Source organism: Notolabrus celidotus, chromosome 4, assembly GCF_009762535.1.
Source record: "Notolabrus celidotus isolate fNotCel1 chromosome 4, fNotCel1.pri, whole genome shotgun sequence".
Classification (NCBI taxonomy): domain Eukaryota; kingdom Metazoa; phylum Chordata; class Actinopteri; order Labriformes; family Labridae; genus Notolabrus; species Notolabrus celidotus.
Window position 1 is genome coordinate 20,640,655 of NC_048275.1, and position 21,722 is coordinate 20,662,376.

The 21,722-nt window shown below is 41.8% G+C and overlaps 1 protein-coding gene across 6 annotated transcripts in view; it reads left to right on the forward strand.

The window, feature by feature from the left end:
• ehbp1 (EH domain binding protein 1) overlaps positions 1-21,722 on the forward strand; it is a 169,927-nt gene that overhangs the window by 59,555 nt on the left and 88,650 nt on the right. For all 6 annotated transcript variants that reach the window (XM_034681770.1, XM_034681772.1, XM_034681771.1 and 3 more), the window contains 3 exons: positions 2,458-2,595; positions 3,581-3,845; positions 6,022-6,292. In XM_034681770.1, coding sequence (XP_034537661.1) covers positions 2,458-2,595; positions 3,581-3,845; positions 6,022-6,292 — 674 coding nt within the window. The remainder of the gene's footprint in view (positions 1-2,457; positions 2,596-3,580; positions 3,846-6,021; positions 6,293-21,722) is intronic.

A 21,722-nucleotide genomic window follows, 5' to 3' on the forward strand; every position in this document is an offset into this window, starting at 1 on the left:
TTTTTGGTTCAACCTCCCATCCTCTGATCATTTGACATTGATATTGTGATCGTGTTTTGGTCATGTGGTCCTCCAGTTTTTCCTGGTCCATGTGGTGATGTGCCGTACAAGGTGTCGTAACACATCAGTTGGTGTTTGTTCTTTTGGTCTCCCATCCCCTTTTATTTTCTTTTTCTGACAATGTGGTGTTCCCCATTTTTTTACTGCAATTGGTAGTGAACCAAAACAGGGACACTGTATCCAAACAAACTGTTCCTTCACAAAAAAGAGCATCTTTTCAGAAAAAAAGGTGTTTTGTTTTCCATTTGGACTTAGGTACATTCTGTTTCCAATTGAGCTTTGCATTTAATTTGTGGTATTCTCAAGGGGCCGATTGATGGTAAGATGTTTCAGATTGGGACCAAGGTGTAGTGCCATGCAAGGCCACTAATCCGCAAAAAGAATCCCACTTATTACTTCCCATTACACTGTGCTTTGCAGAGCACTTTGGAGTTCAGTATCTTGCACGAGGATACTACATGGAGGAGCTGGAGAACTTGCTGCCTGTCTCCTGATTGGAGAGTGACCCACTGTACTTCTGAGCCAAACTTGCCCATTGTAAATAGTAATAATATAAAGAAATAGATAGACTTTGCTTACTGTAGTGAACAACTTACTTCAAACTTAACTCAGGTGTCACATACAAGTCAAGGTATTTCTTTATTAGATTCTCAGGTGACCGAGCTGCTCCGAAATATGAATAAAGGTGGTGTTTTTGAGTATAGTGCCACACTAAAATGTTACATCAGCCTTCATGAGCCTTATGTTTAATCTGTAGAACTGGGGTATGAAAACATCAGATTTCCACACAGTTAAAGAAAGGAAATAGTGTGGGTCTGACTCTCATTTAGTTTTTCAAAATCCAAATTTGGCACATAAGGTGCTTTTTTACCAAGAGTTCCGGGGTCTTTAAGCCCCCAGAACTACTGTAACCCAGAACTAAAAGGTTCCCGTGTCCCCATTGTTGTCTGCGTTCCGACCGCGGCTGAAGTCCCGGGTAGATTGTGCAAATCAGGCCAGTGACGTATGGAGAATTTTTTTTTATTAAATAATATTTTGAAATCTTATTGAAAAACTAACCTAGTTTGCATTCCCAGGAACTCTCTCTGTGTTTCAACAATTGTGTAAACTCCACAAACACCGTTACATTCAACTGAAAGTCCAAGGACCTTTGAAAAGCACTACCCCCCAAGCAGGGGCTTTTCAGGGGGGAGATTATCTACCCCTGAACTAAATTTAGACCCTGGTTCCTCCGGTCGAAACACACCTAGTTCAGGGGTAAAGTGCCTAGTTCCAGGGTAGTGTTCCTGCGGTCGAAAAACGCCTATACTGCGTCTCCTGCTGGGCTTCAGACAGCGCTGTCAGTTAACGGGTCAATAACAAGAGACAGTAGTGGAGGAGATTGTACCACCGTCTGGTTAAAAAGTAGTCATTGTGACTCTATTATACTTAATTCACTGTACACACAGGAGCAGTGAATGTTACAACAGCCAACATACTGGAGTCAGGGTTCTCCTCCCTCTTATGCTTGCATCACAGTCTTACTGTTTGTGTCATTACGAGACTTGGTTTGTAATATCCACAGCCTGCCATGCATTAGCTAGTGCGTTTTTCTGAGTGAAGTGACAAAGCTAAAAGTTATTTGGTTAGCTTCTGAAATTTGCAGCAGTGACGGTGGTGAGCTTGCTAGTAAGCATCACATTACCATAGTATTTTGACACCTATGCACATCTGCATTTGTCGCTGCCTAAAATAGGTCATGAATGTTGTCAGCAAGCGACAAGGGGAGGACTACACCTCTTATCAGGCACCACCACTTCACATAGCCGGCAACATATAGACTGAAGGTCTCAACACCACACTCACACACACTCACACTCACACACACAAAGCTGCTTTTCTCTTTGCTTTAGATTCTCACACTGCGCCCAGCAGCAGGTCTTGGCATCTACATCGCACATCTACACTCTTTTCAAAGTAACCCACACCCTGGCAGCATGCAGTGGGGCTACAGTGAGGATGATGAAGATGAAGTGGACAATTCTCAGCCTTCCCAGCTATTTTCTCCATAGCAACTCCAAACTGCTTTTTTGGTCTCCCAGAGTAACCCCCATACCACAGAGGAGAGATTTTCCCATAATGCTGCTGCTGTGCATGTGTTGAAGTGGACTGAGGTGCCAGAGGAGCATAGAGAAGTTTAAGCAGCACCATGCAAGAGGGATAATCTAACCAACACTGAATGGTCCTGATGCTCATGGTTCACTCCAAAGTGCAGTTACTGGTGTATTTGGGTTTGTGAATGTTTGTGTTCATTTTATTTTGGGAAGTGTTTGTCCTGTAGCTGCTGTTTTGGACTGCAGTTCTTACTCCACTTCATCACCCATCAATATGACTTTAATCTGGATTGAATGTCAACAGAGCTGATCAACAAGCTGAACTTCCTGGAAGACGAGGATCAGGAAACATCTCTTGCCATGTGCAACAACCCCTTCGATGATCCGGATGATGATCTTCATCCAAACCACCTCAACCCGTTCGGTGATCCTGATGAGGATGGTATGTTGAACTTGTGCATAAGACAATCCTTGTTTTATTGTGGGAGTCATTTCAGCAACTTTAGAGTCTGGTCTTATCATTAAGCAATGGAGGTTTAGGTGTTTATTTTTGGAGGGTCAGTAAGAATGACAGGTGATTTGGACGTGCACATACCTTGAATGTGTGTAACCATGTGTAACTGTGGCGGGGAGGCTTCAATGCACTCAGTCAGACAGCTAAACCAATATTTTGGTCTGACCACCTGAGCAGATGGGTGTATCAGTATAGATTATTTGTCTTTGAGTGGCATGCTTCCACACACTGAGACATTCTACCTTTTTTAAAAGTTATTTATGGGGCTTTTTTGCCCTTATTGAAAGGAAAGCTGAAGAGAGACAGGACATGTGGGGAGTAGAGAGTAGGAGATGATTTGCAGAGTCATGGCCTGGAGTCAAAGCAGTGGACACTGCAATGAGGACTATAGCCTCTGCATATGTTCCCAAAAACTCCCCCGTTTGATGCTGTTTTGCTGGTTTAAGTTGTCTTTAGTCCGAACCTTATTGTCAGTATGAGGCTGAGTTGTGTTTTCTTGTACAGTTGTCTCTGTATCTTCATCAAGTCTCGTTTGACATCCTGGTCTCATTAAAAACAGTTTGAACTTAGGTTGAAGGGTTTTATTTGTTTTTTCTATTTTCAGATGGTTTGGTTACCATTTAGATTTTACAATAGCTGCTGTATGAAGGCCAGAAAATTAGTTTGAATAGCGGCGTTAGGCAAAGGTTTAGAAGTGAACACAGGAGTTGATCAATCGACTAGATTAATGAACAAAGATCAATCAATTATCATTAAATCTGGACATGTAAGCTAAGTTACTAACCAACGAACGAACAAAATACAACCTAGTTGGGGTGAAATCTTGTCAATTAAAGACAATTTCAGTGACTCCAATAATAATGTAATATGTTGTATTTTCATCTCAAGCTATCTCCTCTCATGTCAAACACAGAGCCTCCTGTCCAGCCGGTCCCAAGGCAGAGAGTAGATGATGACCCCTTCTATGACCACGATGCCTCAAATCCGTTCCACGATCCGGATGAACCAGAGACAGAAACAACCCCAGGGAACCCTTTCGATGATTCCGAGCAAGACATGGACCTACAGCCAGACCCTGAACCCCCCAAACCCCGGCAGAGGAAGGGAGTACGGCCTGTTGACATGAGCAAGTACTTGTACGCAGACACTGCACCCAACGAGGACGATGAACTTGACGAGTGAGTTCTATCTTAAGTCCTCATCTTTTCAGAGTTTACAGTCATTGGTTAGTGATGGGTTGACTGTTTGGAGGTGCAAATCCTGTTGCATTTGTCCACTTTCATTCCTATTTTCTGTTACACTATCACTTGTTTTGGTGCCATGTAAGAAGTCTTGTAGCATCTTTCCGTATGTATAGCCTTGTGTATAACTTTGTACGGTTTGCTTTAGGGATTTGGATAAGCACACTTTCCTCAACAGTTGAGCTAAGCAGCACTCTGATATACTCTCTGTGTCTATGAGGAGTCTATAACAGCAGCCGTCTTGGAGTCCAGTCTGCTCAGCTTGGTTACTGCTGGCAGGCCAAGTTGTGTAAGGCCCCTTCTCACAGAGGGGTACTTGGAGCCCCCCAATCAAGGCAGAGTGATGAGGTCGCTCTTTCAACGGGAACAAGGGCTCTGTTGTTTCACTGCATTTTTGAATCTCGTCTTCCTCCTCTGTTGTTCAGTCCCTCTTTCCCTGCTTTCCTAACCCACATCCTCACCGTTTCACTACACTCTCCCTCCTTTCCACCCTCTTAAACTTTAGAGTAAGAAAATAAGTTGAAGTGATAAAAGACACATTATTAAGAAACGTAAGGCTGAATTTTAACCTCATTGAAAACACATCCTTAAATCAGTTACAGTGATATTAGAGCAATGGTAGAAGTGGTATGGGAAGTTTGTGATTTGTTCTTATCATTTGCAGGTGTGGATCATTTTAGAACAACAAAAGAGAGCTGCAAAGATACTTTTGTTTATAGCCACATATATTGACCTCATCCTTCTTTAAAATTTCACATATCCAGTACATACCATAACAAAAAAAAGTATTATTAAGCTTATCTGAACATGTAAAAGTTGAATATTGGCATGTTTTTTTTAACTGATTGTGGGTGACCTATGCAGATGAGTGCCTAATTTTTAAATGTAAACTTGTAGGTTTTAGCCGATGAGTGAATCAGTCAGCCATACGTGTCAGCCCTTTTGGAAGGCTAAAGACAAACAGGTTATTAACTGCCATGGTTCTTCTGCTCTGTCTCGTACACCAGGAGCAGCTCTCTGCAGAATATAAAGTTCAAGAGGGCAGCACTGTGTTTTGACTGGAGCCCTTTCACATGTCTTTTAGCCAGTGCTGGTCTGTTGAAGCTGCTCTAAAGGCCTGCCTGGCTTTTCTTTTCTTCACTATCTTTCTTTTTTCCCTCCTTGCTGTTTTGCTCTGCAGTCAGACGGACACCGAGTAGCTCTAACCTTCTCTTTCAGACAGATAGCTGGTCAATCAGCTTTTCTCTTTTTCACTCTCATCCCTAATCTCTCTCTCTCTCTATGTCTCTCTCTCTCACTCTAGTTCTCTTGTTTGTTAAGAATGGTTGTTGCATGTTGAGTGAATGTTTCAAGGCCATGCCCCTGCTTTCAGTGCCACAAGCATGCCTGTATATTGATAACACTGTGGTATGTGTGTAAGAGTGCCTGAGTGTGTGTGTGTTTCAGTGATTTTGCGCGCCTGCCTGTCCGTCTGTCAGTAGTCCACATTGGGCAGTAAGGATATGAGGTCACACAGACCTGACCTCGGTGCACCTGCGTCTTCTATTACATAGCAATTTGTGTGTGTGTCATTGTATTGCACCAAACTCTCATTACCACTTAGCAATTTCCTAATGTTTAACTAAACAGCAGCCAATTGGAGTAACAATGTTTTTGTCTGGTGTTTACAATCTCTATCAGCCATGACTTGATACTTTACGATTTCAATGCACACATTTCAACTAAGAGCCTGATTCATAAAAGGTTTGCACGGTATTGTGAAAAGAGACAAAAATATACTGTATGATACACAAAACAGTGCAAAGAGTTAATTGCACCTCAAAATACTCCGCAGAACAAGAAGTCTATTTGTACGCCGGTGCTGTTTGCTCGTATTTGAGTGAGCAATCATGTATTCATCCAAAATCGGGGCTTTCTGTGTAAATGAGTCTCAGGTCAAAAAAACATCAAATTTGAAAACACCAGCAACTTTGCACTACACTACATATTTACTTATGTGACTACACTACTGTCAAATTGGCGTTAACCCCAATGGGCCCCTACCATTTCATGCATAATACCTTTTTTCTTCTTCTATCACTCAATTGCTGGCTCTCTTTCCCTCCTTTTTCAGGTCCAATCCATTCTACGAGCCAAGGACATCGAGCCCCACGCAACCCCCTGCTGGCAGCCCCTCCCTGGATGTGGCCAGCATCCAAAAGAGGAGGGCTCCTCCGCCCCCCAGTTCTAGCCCTGGCCCTGGCCCTGGCCCTGGCCCTGGCCCTGGCCCTAGTCTGCCAGCTCCCAAGCCCAGCTTGGGCCCCGCCAGGGAGAGAACCCAGCCAGTCGGGCCCAGTCCAGTCGCAGTAGTGATGGGGAGAGAGCTGGCCTCCTCTTCCCCAAAGGTAACAAGGCTTCACTTCAGTGTTGTACTCTTGTAACTACATTTATCCCCATGACAGAGATGCATGTGATAACAAAATATCAATTTGAACAAGTTCTTTCATGCAGTCTACAGTCCAGCTGTCTCAGAAGTATTTTGCTTAATGGACTGTATGTTAGAGGAAATAAAATTGGTTCCCTAAGCAGCTATTGAAAATCTCAAAACACAGCAGCTTTTGAAGAACAATGCATGAATAACATTTAGTCTAAAAATGACAAATTATGATTTATGTCAGAAATAGAAAATGATATGTTGAAGTATAAATGTATAAAAAGTATAAATGAAGAATAAAACTAGTATAGGATTCTACAACTCTTGTCAATAATATTCCCACTTTCTTCACACTGACTTAGTCTTTTTAGCATGTGTTATTATAACCAAGGGGGTGAAGTACTTTGTGTGTGCGTTTGTGTGTGAGTGTGTGCTTGTGCTTGTGTGTCCACATCCAGTGGTCCTTACATTAGCTTTTTTTCCGCCTGCACAATCCCATCTCCTGGCCCATTCTTTATGCTCATGAAACTCCACAGCTCCTCATTTGAATATAGGTATTTGTTTATTGGGGTGTTTTCGTATGTTTATTTATTTATTTAAATTAGGTAAATCATGGCTGGGTCTAATTAAATGGCTGATGGTCACACACACTCTCTGCAGGAGTCAGACCACTGGTGGGGAATGATTGGCTGGGGGTGTAGGGTTGGGTGGGAGTTAAAAAAATGTGTGTGTGTGTTTGTGTGGGGGCTCAATGAGCCTATGTGGGGCTTAAACACAGGGGGCTTAACTACAGCAGAGCGATCACAAGGGGTTTTTGACCCCCTATGTGTGTGTGTGTGTGTGTGTGCGCAAAAACACACACACACACGCAGACGCACTCTATACAGTTACTTGCACACACGCACACACACAGGTCCCTCCTCCCCATGCAGCTGGCCTGCTGACTGTTTTAGTGTAGCTGGGCGGTGATGCTGGCCGTCCATGTAATTATGGCACAGTGCCTTTATCACCCAGCTGCAGTTGCCTGTGACCGTGGGTGAGGGGGCCTAAACCACTTTAATTACCCGAAGCCAGTGGCCTGTGGTGGGCCACACTTTGCCAAAAGATGCCCCTGCCTCTGGAGCTTGCTACGGAGGTATAGAGGGATTCAAAGATTGAATAGTGAGTGAGGATTGAAGAGCAGGAGATGTGGGGAATAGGTGGAAGAGAGAGTGAAGGGCAGAGGAGAAGAGAGCAGTGAGGGGAAGAGAAGGACGATGGCAGGGAATGGTAGAGAGAGAGAGATAGATAGGATGTTCACAGTAAACACGGATAGGCCTACAGGGTTTGTTGACATATACAGCTAGTGTGAATAGGTTTCTTTTTCTTATTCACACCAAGCAGTATGACGCACACACACACACACACGCACACACGCACACACACACACACACACACACACACACACACACACACACACACACACACACACACACACACACACACACACACACACACACACACCTCAGCCATGTGTAGGCTGTGAGATGACCTTTGAATGTATGAAGTCAGAGAGGATTAAGAGGAGACATTCCCACTATGAGAGGCCAAGAAGGAACCAACACATCTTCACACTGTGAACGTGTGCAGAGTATAGATGTATGCTTGTGCTTACATACATGTACGTGTGGTTTCTTCTTATAGCCTTACGTGCACAGGGGTAGTTATAACCTTACCCCAAAAAGCAGCTTACCTCTACCTTTTACATTTAACAGAATTAAAGGTGTGTAGCCTCCATTTGTATTCATTTTTACCAACTATTCATGAGGGTTAGCTTGTGTGTAGGAGCAAAGATAAACGCACACAGGCAGACAAATAGGTCTAATCTCAGAATGTGAATAGAAATTGATACATAGAAAGCAACCATACTCAGTTATTAATTTACAGCTTGCCCTGGAGGGTAAGTAATGTCCCACAATGTAATGTCTGTTTTGTGAAGCAAAATCTTGTCTTTGCTAACCAAAAGAGATTAGCATGTCTTGTATACTGTTTACATTTGACACATTTATTCAAGACAGAGGTACCATTAGTGTTTCAGTCAATGCAGCAGAGGAGAAGATATATGTAGGCCAGGGAAAGGAAAATGGCTGATGAGGAAAAGATGATGTAAGAAATGACAATACCTGCTGCAAATGAAAGGAATCATATTTTCACTCATTTAAACCGTCTTGCAGCTTTAGCATTAAACTTTATCCATCCTCGTGTCATTGCATTAAAACCTTCCACTTCAATGACAGCCTGTGAAAAATCAGGACATCTACAGGACATATGGTGTGCACACACTTACTCCATACACAGATATTACACATATGGATGGATTTACATTTAGCTTTAACAAGAGCAGAAAGTGCTGGATTTCGGCCAGAAAATCACATGCTCATTCATGTGTGATAGTACAGAGAAGGAAAGAGGCAATACTGAACAGCACAAATACATTTAGTAAAATATGTGGAATACTGCATATGCAGAGCCTGAGGAGGTCCCAAGCATTAGGGTTCCTTCTTTATATGAAAGTAAATGTAAATGTAAATGTATTGTCTGCCTTGGATGCTTTTTTACTTGTTCCTACTGTTTGGCTCTCTTGTCAGCTTCTATCAAACAACAGGAGATAGTCTCTCTGTAGGCTCTTGTCCTGATGTTTTAGACTGCAGTTTTTGGCTGTCGTGAAAACTTTTGCTGTAAAGAAAGAAAAGTCAATTGTCATATGTTTATGTTGCAACATGCAGAGAGGAGAGCAGCTTGGAGCAGGAGGAGAATTCTGAAGTAAAAGGCAGTGAGCATTTCCAAAGGAAAAAAAAACATGACTCCACATTGAAGCTGCAAAAACACCACAATCCTGTGAGATATATCTGTAGTGCTATCCCAGTTCCCAAGTCACACCACAGAACATGTTTAGAATAATGAACTTTGTAGAGGTGATCACGTTTAGGGATGCACCGATCCTACTTTCACATCCCGATACCGATATTGATACCTGGGCTTGAGTATCTGCCGACACTGATACTAACCGATCCGATCCTGGTATTGATTTAGCAATCTCTATTCCTTAATGTGAGGATAGAATCATGTTTTGGCAACTTCAGGCTTTTCTGACTTGATGGTAAACTGTACCTGGGTTCCAAGTGCTAAACCAGAGGCTGGAATCCCTTAATTTCAAGGATCCGGAACAATTAAATCCAATAACCTCTCAGTTTTTCATACTTTGAATCCATTAATAGAAGGTTTCTTGCTTCTTTGCAGTAAGCTACAGCTGATGTAAACATCTTCCTTTGGGCTCCCATTATATTTTTCAGCGTGACTGCCATCCGTCGAAACATTACAGCTGCACATGTTGCAAGTTTCCGGCGGAGTTGTTTGCAAAAGAAGCGTGACATGCACCTAAACTGCAGAGCCTCTGTAGTTATCCTCCATCATGCTCTGCCGGGCAAAAATGCACAGACCGGCCGGCACTGATGAAGTAGGAGACACACATGGCTGTTGTAAACACAGAAAGGCATAGAACTGAGATGAGTAGATCTGCCATTTGGATCGGCACTATATATCGGCCCCTTGTCACCAATATCCGATCTAGCTTTTTGAGTCAGATCTACCCGATATACGATACCAGGATCGTGTCGTGCATCCCTATTCACGTTAGCCTGCAGCTAAGTGTTAACAGACTTTTATATTATCTATAGAGCGACAGCTAATGATCTATCTCTAAATAATGCTGGGGCCGGTTCAACAGGGACTTTTCTAATCTCCCACACTGCACATGTGACATTACTCATCTGTATGAGGTTGTGTGTTTACATGGTATCTGTACCGTCAGCAGACAATAACGTTGGAATGAGTCAGCAAAGTTTATATGTTGGGCTCATCATTTAGACAGAAAGCTAGAAAACAACAAACAGTTCTAGAGTTATGTCTTCACTTAACATATAACAGCTAGTTATAATCTAAATTATAATCTCCTCCTCCTCCTGCAGTAGTGAATGCATTTCACGCAAACAATCTCCAGCTGTGTGTTACAAGTGTAGAGGAGCAAGTTTGGAATGATTCCTGGCCTGACCGTCTCCTGATTGTCCAGAGTTCACGTGTGACAACGGCTTTAGCCTTTCATTAGTCACTTCATGTGTGTTATGCCTGTGTGTCTGTCTATTGTCCTGTCTGGCAGATATAGATCCCCAAAGGCGTCAAGTTTAAGTTTAGCTTCTGTGAAGGGGCTTGAAGGATGGAAATATCTGTGGGATTAATGTAAATGAACAGACAGAGTTCCTGTTGGGCGGGTTGTGAGCTCTGTCTGGTCTGATTCAGTCCATCTCTTTTCCCCGGGGCTGATTTCACCCCTCCCAGTAATTCAGTGATCCCTTGCTCTCCTTTCTGTTTCATCTCCATCTCTTTTCCACAGTCAGGCCGCTCTACACTTAGATTCTCTGATCTTTGGATTTTCATCAAGTTTCCGCTTCATGAATTATTTGCCTTATTTTCATATAAAGAAAAGTTAGGAGCTTGTTCATGTCTTTGTACAAAAGTTTGAACAAAAAACTTCTGTATTATCTTAATATTTTCCAGAGAATCTTAGACAGAATAGAGTAAGACATATTAAACTTTAAGACTCCGACACACAGTGGTACCGATAAAACAGTTGATTGCTTTATTGTAGAACATAGATGGTCTTCTTTGTTGTATATTTATACTTTGTTGTATACATGGTCTCCCGTTTATTCAATCTTTGTTAATATCACCAAAGTTGACGTGTCTCTAATAGTTCAAGCTCCAATAAAAAGGTAAGAATTATAGTCCTTATCTAACATGGGGCCTTTACCTCTCCTTATTAAACACACTTAGACTTTCCAGAGGAGAGAAAGTGAACCAACACTAGAGGTATGTTTTCTTTTTCCTCTTCACTTGAAGGGCTTGTGTGATTACTTATGTTAATCAAAGGGTTCAAATTAAATCGAGTTTTGCAGGTTGTGAGAGCTCCTGTGCCAGGGGGAGGCAGAGGCCAGAGCTCTCCTTCCTCTCCCAGACTTTGTTTTCACAGCCCCCTCCTTTGGTTCAGACTACCTCCAAATTGAAATTAGAATAAATTAACATTATTTAATTGAGTTCGCAGAAGGCTGCGATATTTCTTAATTAGCTTTCACCGGGGTTCACGGCAGGAGAGGACCACATCCACGCTGTGAAGTGTTACTGAGGTTGTCGTGACGACTTGCGGATGTTTTTGGAGGACAGAGGGGAGCCCAAGAGACAAGGACAGTCATCTCTGGTCTTCTGATCTTTGCCCTCATCAAGGTCTCTCGGCTGGTTATCATTATATTTGGTCCGAAGTTATTTTATCTTCTCTGATAACTTTGACATACATTACGTTACCTTCATCAAAGACTTATAGATGGGGAAAATAAAGACAGCAAGACTTATGGCATCATGTTTTACGGTTAGTTAAACACATTTTATGTCACTTTCAAATAATAAATGATGAACTTTTTAAATAGTAAATACTTGCAGAATTTGAATCGTTTATCACAATTAATCATATTTGTAATCGCATGTTTTAAATTCTGTTATTTTGCATTTCAACAGTTTTTAAGTCCAGTCCAAGTTTTTTTATACTACAATGTAATGCATCATTGTGTCTTTGCAGCCCAGTGATCAAACTCAGTGTAGAGTTCCATAGATAGATAGATAGATAGATAGATAGATAGATAGATAGATAGATAGATGGAAATGGAGTGGGTACGGAAAGTATTCAGACCCCTTCACTTTTTCTATATTTTGTTATGTTACAGCCTTATTTCAAAATGTATTAAATTAATTTTTCCCCTCAACATTTTACACACAATACCCCATAATGGCAAAGTGAAAAATGTTTTGTAGAAATTTTTGCAAATTAATTAAAAATAAAACACTCAAATATCGCATGTACAAAAGTATTAAAGTAATAAAGATAGACCTTTATTGTCCTTGGCAAGGAAATTTGTTGCCACAGTCTGTGCAAGTATACATACAGGGAGAAACAACCTTACAACAATTGGTGCACATCATCTCATACATCTCACATGAACTGTCTTGCCACTACAGTATAACTTGGGGGTGGATCCGTGATGATCTGGGGTTGTTTCAGTATGGGTGGAACAGGGCAAATGCGATTGTGTGAAGGGCGAATGAACCAGGTCTCGCAAAAAGTCTTCTTCCATCAGCTGGAAAACTCTTTCCTGCCTCGAATGACTGGATTTTCTGACAAGACAATGCCCCTTGCCAAGGTCAGTTAAAGCCTGGATAGAGAACCAGAACATTCAAACCATGCCATGGCCTGCTCAATCACCAGATCTAAATCCAATTGAAAACCTGTGGAAAATCATCAAACTCAAAATGGAGAACCACAAGCCCCAAAACAGGGCAAATGTGTTTGAATCTTTGCAACAGGAATGGGCTGCTGTGACAGCAGAACAATGTCAGAAGCTGGTGGAGAGCATGGCTGCAGTCATCAAAAACAATGGTTATGCAATCAAGTACTAACTCCTGTGTGTATCATGTGACTAAAACAGACAGAAAAGAAAACATGGAGTGCCTTAAAAGCACTGTTTTGGCAGTACAATGCCATAGCTATTGATGTAAGAACTTAATTGATTTTGGTTATTATCATAAAACCATGGAACATGGCTCGATATCAGCTCTTAAATTAAACTTTTATGAGCTATTTTGTTGTTATTATATTTGTCCAAACAAATGTACCTTTAGCTGTTCCAGGCATTAATATTAACAAGAAATGGAAGAAAACTAGGGTCGTCTAATACATTTTTCCATGACTGTAGGTGCAGTCCATTTACTATCTACCAAAGCAGTCCATTTCTGTGACTGAGATATTGAAGACTGTTGCTCCCCCCCTCTCCATAAGCTGTGTAATATTAGGAGAATAATCCTTGAGAGGAGTAAGGCTAAGTCAGTACCTCTCTATAGTCTTGCCTTTTCCCAGAGTAGACCCCTCCCCAACTCTTAGTTAGTCTCTGAGTGCTCTGTCATTGGATCTTGTGGGAGAGAGGAGACCCAGTTTCTCCTGACGTGAAGTTTAGGTCCGATCACTGGGCTTCCTGTTGTCGTTTCAGGCTGCAGGGCATCGCTGTCATCAGGTCTGGAGGAGGGGTTTAGGAATACTGAACAATCTTCAGAAAAGTGAAAGGGAATGTTTGGATGAAATAACAGGGGTTAAGATGGGTAGGGGTCAGTTGTAGGGTTGCCAGTTTGTGGGTTAGAAGTTGTCATGATACCTATATGTTTAAATTGTTTTATAGCTGGACTTTTGGAAAGTTGAAGAAAAACTGAAATGTTGCTTGTATTCAGAGACTATTTGAAGGCGGTTTTATGTACAATCTCCACGATGGAACATGGGCGCTGTGTGTATCTTGTGTGTGTACACTTTGATCCAGTTACTGTAATGCGGCTATCATTTTTCCACCTCTTCCTCTGTTGGGTGCATGTCGAGTTCACAAGTTAAGCACTGCGAAGGGCTTGCTCTCCTCAATACCCGCGCCGACTGGTGTAAAAGGGCCTTCCGCAAAGCGCCGCTTGTAATCTGCCTTTGGTAAGTCCTCCTTAGTTTTATCTTCCAAGGATTACCTCACAAGCTGCAAGCAGGAGAGAACGAGGGAGACGCAGAGCAGGGGAGAGAGAAATGAAAAGCAAGTCAAACAGAAAACGATGAAGATGGAACAAAATGAAAACAAATCGCTGTGTAATCTCTTAAAGAGAGAGACCTGCTTTAGAGTTGAAGGGAAGTTTCCCTCGCCACTCATTTGGAGAGGGAATTGACTAATCCCTCCATGATTGATGTCAGCTATGAGAGGCTCTATAGCAGGCTAATAGGGCTTATGAGGATGACCAGAAAGTCCTTTGTGTGTGCGTGCCTGTGTGTGTGTGTATATATATGAATGAACCAAACCTTTTTGTCTTGTGTGTCCTCTATCCAATGGTCATAGAGGCCAGGGGTTTGAATGACATGGCGGCCGAAGAAGGGGTAACTTTATCTTAATCTGGTCTTAATCTGCCCCAGTCCTCCAGGTGTGTGTGGGCTTAAACCCAGAATGATCCAGGGTTTTGGGGTGAGGTTTAAGGGGGCTTCGGGTGAGGAGATAGATGCCCGCGCACTTGAAAACTCCTTCAAGCCCCAGGACGTCTAAGACCCCCCATACTTTCTTGAAAGCCGCGCTCACTTAGTCATGCCATACCTTCCTTCCGTCATCCTTAAGTGGACCCTGCTACATTTTAATTGAATTAAACCAACCGTTCTCCATAATTTAAAAAGGACCTTGGAAGTACCTTATGAATTAGTCTGAGTGATTTGTCTTTCAAAATGTGTGTATGTGTGTGCGCACACATGTGCACCTGTGTCTGTGTTTGAGGAGAGGAGAGTGAGTGAGTATAGAAATGATAAGGCTTTAATTGCCTCTGTATAAAGTCCTCCAGCACCCCCCTCTTTTGGACTGTTATGTTATGCAGGTGTGTGCTCTAAGGTGCTATAGGAAATACTAAGTGGCATTTTCAGTGCTTAACTCATAGATCATTGAGTGGAATCACTCCCTTGGCTTTTAACTGAGCACTCTTTGAGTAGTTTTCAGAATGGTTTGATAATACAATCATGTGTTGGTCATAATGCAGCTGGACATACAGTTCAAACATCAGGTTTGCACACCCCAAAAATACTGTCTTGGTTTGATGTTTAGTTGGAATGCAGCAGTGGTGACTGTTTTTTGGCTAATGTTGGATAGCTGCTACATGTTGTTGGAGGAGATTCTGATCTAAGTTCCAGTTCTCTTACAATGATGATAATAATAAGAATAAGAATAATAATAATGATACATTTAATTATACTGTACCTTTAAAAACATGGGTTTACAAAGTGCTTTGATAGAAAGCAAAAATATACAGAAGAGAACCTTCTTAACTTCTCTTGCAGCACATGAGAAATCCAACCACACACACTTCACTTTCACCCACTGTTTTTTTGTGTGTGTTTTAATTTGTGGCTAAAATTGCAGACAGTGTTGCGGCTGACTGGTGATTTGACCAAACACAAACCGACAAGCCGCGGAAAGGCTAAACACGGGAGTATACCAGTGACGCACACTCACAGAAACACACATCCACTGCTACTCTTTATTTCTAACGATGTGCAACTTGAACAGATTCTTCATACAATACAAGCTAAAGTACAGAACGGCAAAACTAATGTGGTGTTAGACATAGCAGTCAACAGAAAGTGTCACTCCCGACTCACCCTTCCTCGTTAACAAACCGAGACTACAGGTGTGTGGAATTACTTGTAACCACTGCGCACAAACCCACAGTGACGTACCCACCACTCAAGTGCAAGCAGAGTGTACACACCCCCCTCACATCAATATACAGCACTTAGCAACACGTCACATATAAACACACACATATGGCTCCTACAGAGAGGTTGTAGAAATTGTAATCTCCATCCACTGGCTGGTCACGTTGTTGATCCACCACTAGTCCCAAGTGACTCCAACAATATAGTGCCTGGAAAAAAGACTTAATTTCCTCCAGACATTGCCAACTGTCAAAAAAGTTAGCATGTAATTGAAAATGGTGCAGCATTGGAGTAGTATTATGATTTGCAAACTAGGTTTTGTTGCTTCTTGATATAAAGCCCGGACCTCTGCACCACCAGTACAGAGATTACTGACTTGGTGGTAATCTTCTCAGATATGCAGATGACAGTTTTAACAACTAGATCAGCACTTCTTGTACAATCTTACTTTCTATCATCAGTGATAAACTTGAAAACAAATGTCTCACTGGTGCTCACGTTCTTTAACTTCCCTTCAGCTCTGTACTACCTTCCTCAATGTCCTCCTCCTCTGTCCTCCTCCTCTTGTCATACTCTTCCTTCCTTTTCTTAGCCAGTGTGTAGCATTTCCCCCACCACACCCTTCTTGCTGCAGTATGTGTGTGTGTGTGTGTGTGTGTGTGTTGATGCATGTGTATTCTGATCAGGAGTCAAAGGGGTGACTTTGTAATTATGTTCATTTTAATTGGCTGTGCTATCACCCCTCTCATCACTTTGGAGCCCACGCTGCACTGGACAATGGCAGTCTGTAGTTGGGGGGGGTTGCACAACTGCTGTGTCAAGACCCCCCTTATAGACACACGTCTTCTACCCATACACGCACACAAAGTGAGCCTCTTTACCTGCAGAACATAATTCCTAAAGTGGCCTCCGTAATGAGTTTTCCCTGCCCAGGCTTAGATTAATTGATAAATGGCAGCCTTATCGGTGCTGCTGATCTCTGAATCCATTGCACCACTAATTTGTTTGTTGAACATGGCAGTTAAAGGAGATTAATACGTTATAGATTTATAAGAGCCCCTCCTCCCACTTTCTCTCCCCCCTCTCCTCCTTCTCCCAAAGCTTATTTGTTTATCTGAGGAAGATGAAGAGGTGAAGGAGGAGCAAAGAGAGGGATGGCTTTAATATTCTATTTCAGTATTCTACAGGTGCAGCTCAAAGAATTAAATATTGTAAAAGAGTTCAATTAGTTTTTTAAGAAGATCAAAATGCAATTTATACTCTTCTTAGTTCATGTGAAATCAAATGTTTCAAGCACTTTTATAATTTAATATTGATAATTATGGACTAGAGCTTCAAAAAACATCACAAAATATTTAAATATTTCATTTTGAGGTTGAGTAAATTACTGACTAAGTTTCTCAGTCTAGTTCATGACACGCTCCCACAATCATGGAGAAGACTTTTGACTCCTTAGTTCTCCTTAAGACGATCATCGACACCCTCAGAAGGTCATTACAAGCAATAGGGATGACCGCAAAGAAGTGCATTTGAGAACTTTGGAGAGCTTCACGAGGAGTGGACTGAGGCCGACGTCAGTGCATCAAGAGCTACCATGCACAGACGTCCTCAGGAAAGAGGCTACAACTGTCACATTTCTGATAACAAGCCACTCCTTAAACAGAGAGAAAGTCAGAAGCGTCTTACCTGGGCTGAGGAGAAAACAAACTGGACTGTGACTTGGTGCTCCACAGTCCTCTGTTCATTAACACACTTAATACTTAGTTTGGGTTACTTTCATCTGAACAAATTTTCAGAAGCTGGAAATTTACAGACAGTATTTAAAATCCTTTTTTGATTGATCTTAGGAAATATCAAATAATTTTGAGATATTCCTTTCTGATTTTCATGAGCTATAAACCAAAATAATCAAAATTTTACAAAAAACCCAAACAAACAGAAAATACAATATTTCACTTTCCATGTGAATATAGAATCTATGCAAGTTTATGATTTAGGTTCAAGTTTAGAAAACCGACTATTTTTTTAGGGGCACCTGAAAACGAAACAGGTTTAAAAGTATGATTTTTTTTGAGGGGGGGGGGGGGGGGTTTAGTGTTTCCAGGAAGTAAAGCGAGGGAGGAGGCAGGGAGGGTGCAACAAGGGTCAATGGACAACCACTAACCAGCAGCATTTTGTTACATAACTATTATGCTTCAGTGCTCCCAAAACACTCTACACTTTAGAGAAGCTTACACATGATTTCAAGAGAAGTTAATCTGAAGGGCCAATAGTATGTAATGTTGCATCTTGCAACTTGTGCTGCATTGAAGAATCATAAAACTAAACATATGTATGAAGCTGCTAACAAAGGTGGTTAACATGATGCAGTGTTTGGTCCGAAAGGGAAGTTTTATTGATTGTAACACCACTGAATGAACTACAGTTGACTTTGAAGTCAGTAGTTTGGAGGTGGGTCAGGTGAGGGCATTAAAATGTCATGAAATAGCAGTGCTGCATTTGAGTTATTTCTGCAGATTAAAGTGAGTTCAGATGGTGCAAAAAGTGATAAGAGGGCAAAACAGGCTCAGAGTTCTGGACTGGTGACAGTGGACGTTCTGAAAAAGGTGGTTGTCATTTGACAGAAGGGCTGGGCCTGATATGTGTTTGTAAGTTGGATTTAAGTAAACCACATTAACACTAACATGGGGATGCTCTCACCGTAAGCGCCATCAGTGATGTTGTCTTGTGTAGTTCCTAACCGGATCCCAGCTTCCATACCACCGACCCCTTTACCGCACACACAGACACACACTGAATTCCAAACCTACCCACCCTGCATGTCTCTTTTTTTCCCCTCAGCCAAAGCTAATTTGCAGAGGCGTGAGTGTGGGTAATGCTACTGCTGTTTCCATGACAAGCTAAAGCCAGCGCTTACACCGCATTATGCCCCTGTGTTACACGTTAGGCGAGCAAGCGGGCGGGTGGGCACACTGCAAGCTGGCACAGTCGCTCATTTGTCTGCCTCCTCCTCCAAACTGTGTTATTTCATGATGTTTTCTGTTTTTCAGTGAATGGTTTTTATTTCAATTTCAAAGCATTTTCTGTCCTCGCCTGTTTTATTTTGCTGCTTTGCATGGTTATGCCTTTGGAGCAGAATAGGCCTTGGAAGCAAAACGGTCCTGGAAAAGGAAACCGCTTTTCCCTGATTTTTGCATTTTACATCTCAGTAGCCAACTGCTGCAAGGCCCTCTGTCTTGGCCTGCCGGTTCACTGCTAGATGGGAAGCGTATCTGTTTCGGAGCGAATCACTAGCAACCCCCAACACCATCATAATGAATGTATTTACATATTTTCCTACTTTGTAATGTTACACCAAGCCTCAGCCTAAAGATAAGTTAAAAAAATCGTAGAACATTCAGTCCCACTTTATCTGACTAGGTGGCAAAACAGCAGGGTGCCTTGCACAGAGGTAGCTGTCTCTTATGCAGTCGACCTCCCTGTGTGCTCTCAGGTGTAACGAGTTGCCATTCTCCACCTGTTCACACACATAAAATAAAGCGTGACTTAACCTAACAGCATCTACATGCACACACACACACACTCCATCTCTCACGGCTCTCTTTGGAGCGAGCCCCTCCTCTGTGTGATTACAACGGTAATGCGATATTTCCTTTGTATGTTAATGTGTGTTATTTTTCACGCTACATTCGCTCCCCCCTCCTGTTCTAGCCTTTTTACCCCCCCTCCTCCATCTTTCCCTATTGTTCCATCCACTCCACATCTCCATTTACATAATTGAACTTTTGATTGGACTTTGCTCCCTCTCCTCCGCTCTCGTGCAGGCGACGTTTGAAATATAAGCATAATTTCATGGTTTAGATGACGCGGGGCGATCATCCCTCTGTCTCTTCTGCTCTGTCTTTTCCTAATGTGAGGATGTTGGACATAGAAAATTTAGATTAAGCAAATTGCTTGTTTTGATTGAAGGTGCAATTAAATAATTGAGCATGTTGGTGGTTGGAGTTTAGCCAATCAGGTGAGGGCTTTTATTTGTGGACAGGCCACTTAAGTGTAATAACCTTTTATCCTCTTTAATGTGAGCAGGTATTATTGTTTTTCAAGTGTGTGTGCGCATCTTGAAAAATTATTGAGCGTTACTAAACTGTATGTTGAACTTTTACCCACTGAATGCCTCAGAGTCAGAAAATGTATGCCTCCTGTTCAGAATTAGTGCATGAGAGTTTAAGGGTGGATGTATGGCAAGTATTTTAACTTCATAGTGTAGACACTATTGTCATGGAATTGAGTCTGTGTTTATGTGTGCTTCACAATGTGTGCGTGTGTGTGTGTGCGTGTGTGTGCGTGTACTTTTTTTTTTTTTATGCCGTAGGCTCCTTGAGCGGATTACAAGTTTTAAAGAGTATGAGATTCAACACCTCCTCAAATCTGACACTCTCTGACACTGCTTTGAAGCCATGAAAGTGAGATTGGAAAGACACGGAAGCTCTTTTCTTTCCACAGAGTTGTGGGTTTATGTCATTGGGTCGAGGCCAGTTAAGTTTCCATTGAAGCGTTGTGTCCCGGAGGGAGAGACAAAGCTGCCACTTAAGGCATTTCACTTGTATCTTTTTTATGACTCTGAAAGGCCTGTAGTTTTAATGGCCTTTATACTCTTCGGTCATTTCATCGTTTTCTATGCTACGTTACTTTTTTTACATACGTCCGTCTTGATTAGTGTTGATGTCTGGTTTGGCTCTGCAACCGAACTAGACAAACACAGACTGCAGCGGACTATAAGGACTGCAGAAAAAATCATCGGTGTCGACCTGCCCCCCATCCAGGACTTGTACCGGTCCCGGGCCAGGAAACGGGCAGGTAGCATCACTGCTGACCCCTCACACCCTGGACACAAATTCTTCAAACTCCTCCCCTCGGGCAGGCGCTACAGATCACTGTGCGCCAAAACAACCCGCCATAAGAACAGTTTCTTCCCCCAGGCTGTCACTCTGATGAACACTAAACCATAACAGTGTCACACCTGTCAGATAAATACTCTCTGTAAATATACATGTAGATATACAATGCAACAATTCTCCAAGCAGAATTCCATATTTCTATTTTTGTACTATTTAACTACTATTTTATAATGTAAAACTTCCTCTGCAACTCACCACTGCACTTTATCATATTATTTTAGCCTGTACATATTAGTCAAGCCTATTTGTTGTTTCTATGTATTTATAGCTGAGGTTATTGTTATTATATTTTTATTTTATTTTTTATTGTAGTTCTTATTCTTATTCCTATTCTGCCTTGTACAAAGAGAGCACAGTTTACTGAAGTCAAATTCCTTGTGTGTTCAAGCATACTTGGCGAATAAAGCTGATTCTGATTCTGATTAAGACCGCAAGTAACCCATGAGCAGACCGGTTTTCACATATTTACCTCCTTCAGTAATCATCAGAAATATTCTCACCTTATAATTCAAGTATAGCTGTTGAGTGAATTGCTTTAATCTGACATAAAGAGCTTGAACATCAACTTTTCATGATAAAAATAATCTGAATTTTGCTGTGAGATGCATCAAAACATAAAAAACGAACAATTCGTATTGTAATGAATATTTCAACCAAGACTGTGAAGCAACTCCAGCTGAGCTTTTTACACTTCACTTAGGGTCCTCAGTCTCACTGTGTATGCAATTGTTTTGCAGAGGGTTAACTGTTAGTATGGCACTGTTGAGCTCACAGTAAGTAAGTGGATGTCGGGTATGATGCTCTACACGTTTTTTGTTTTTTATTTTTTATTTTTTATTTCTTACCTCCTACAGCACAGCAGATATGAAAGCATTGCCCAAATCTAAAAGCAACAGTTTCCAACCTTGCTACAGGATTGTTCCTCGCTCAAGACTTAATATCACCCGTGACAATTTTTGTAATTCCCCATATCATGGTTCATCCATTTCACTCATGATTCCACATCTCAAACCACATCCCGCCAACCCAAAATCACATTACTGACACCAAAAAACCTCCTCCTGCCACAAACAGGAACCTGGATGCTTCCA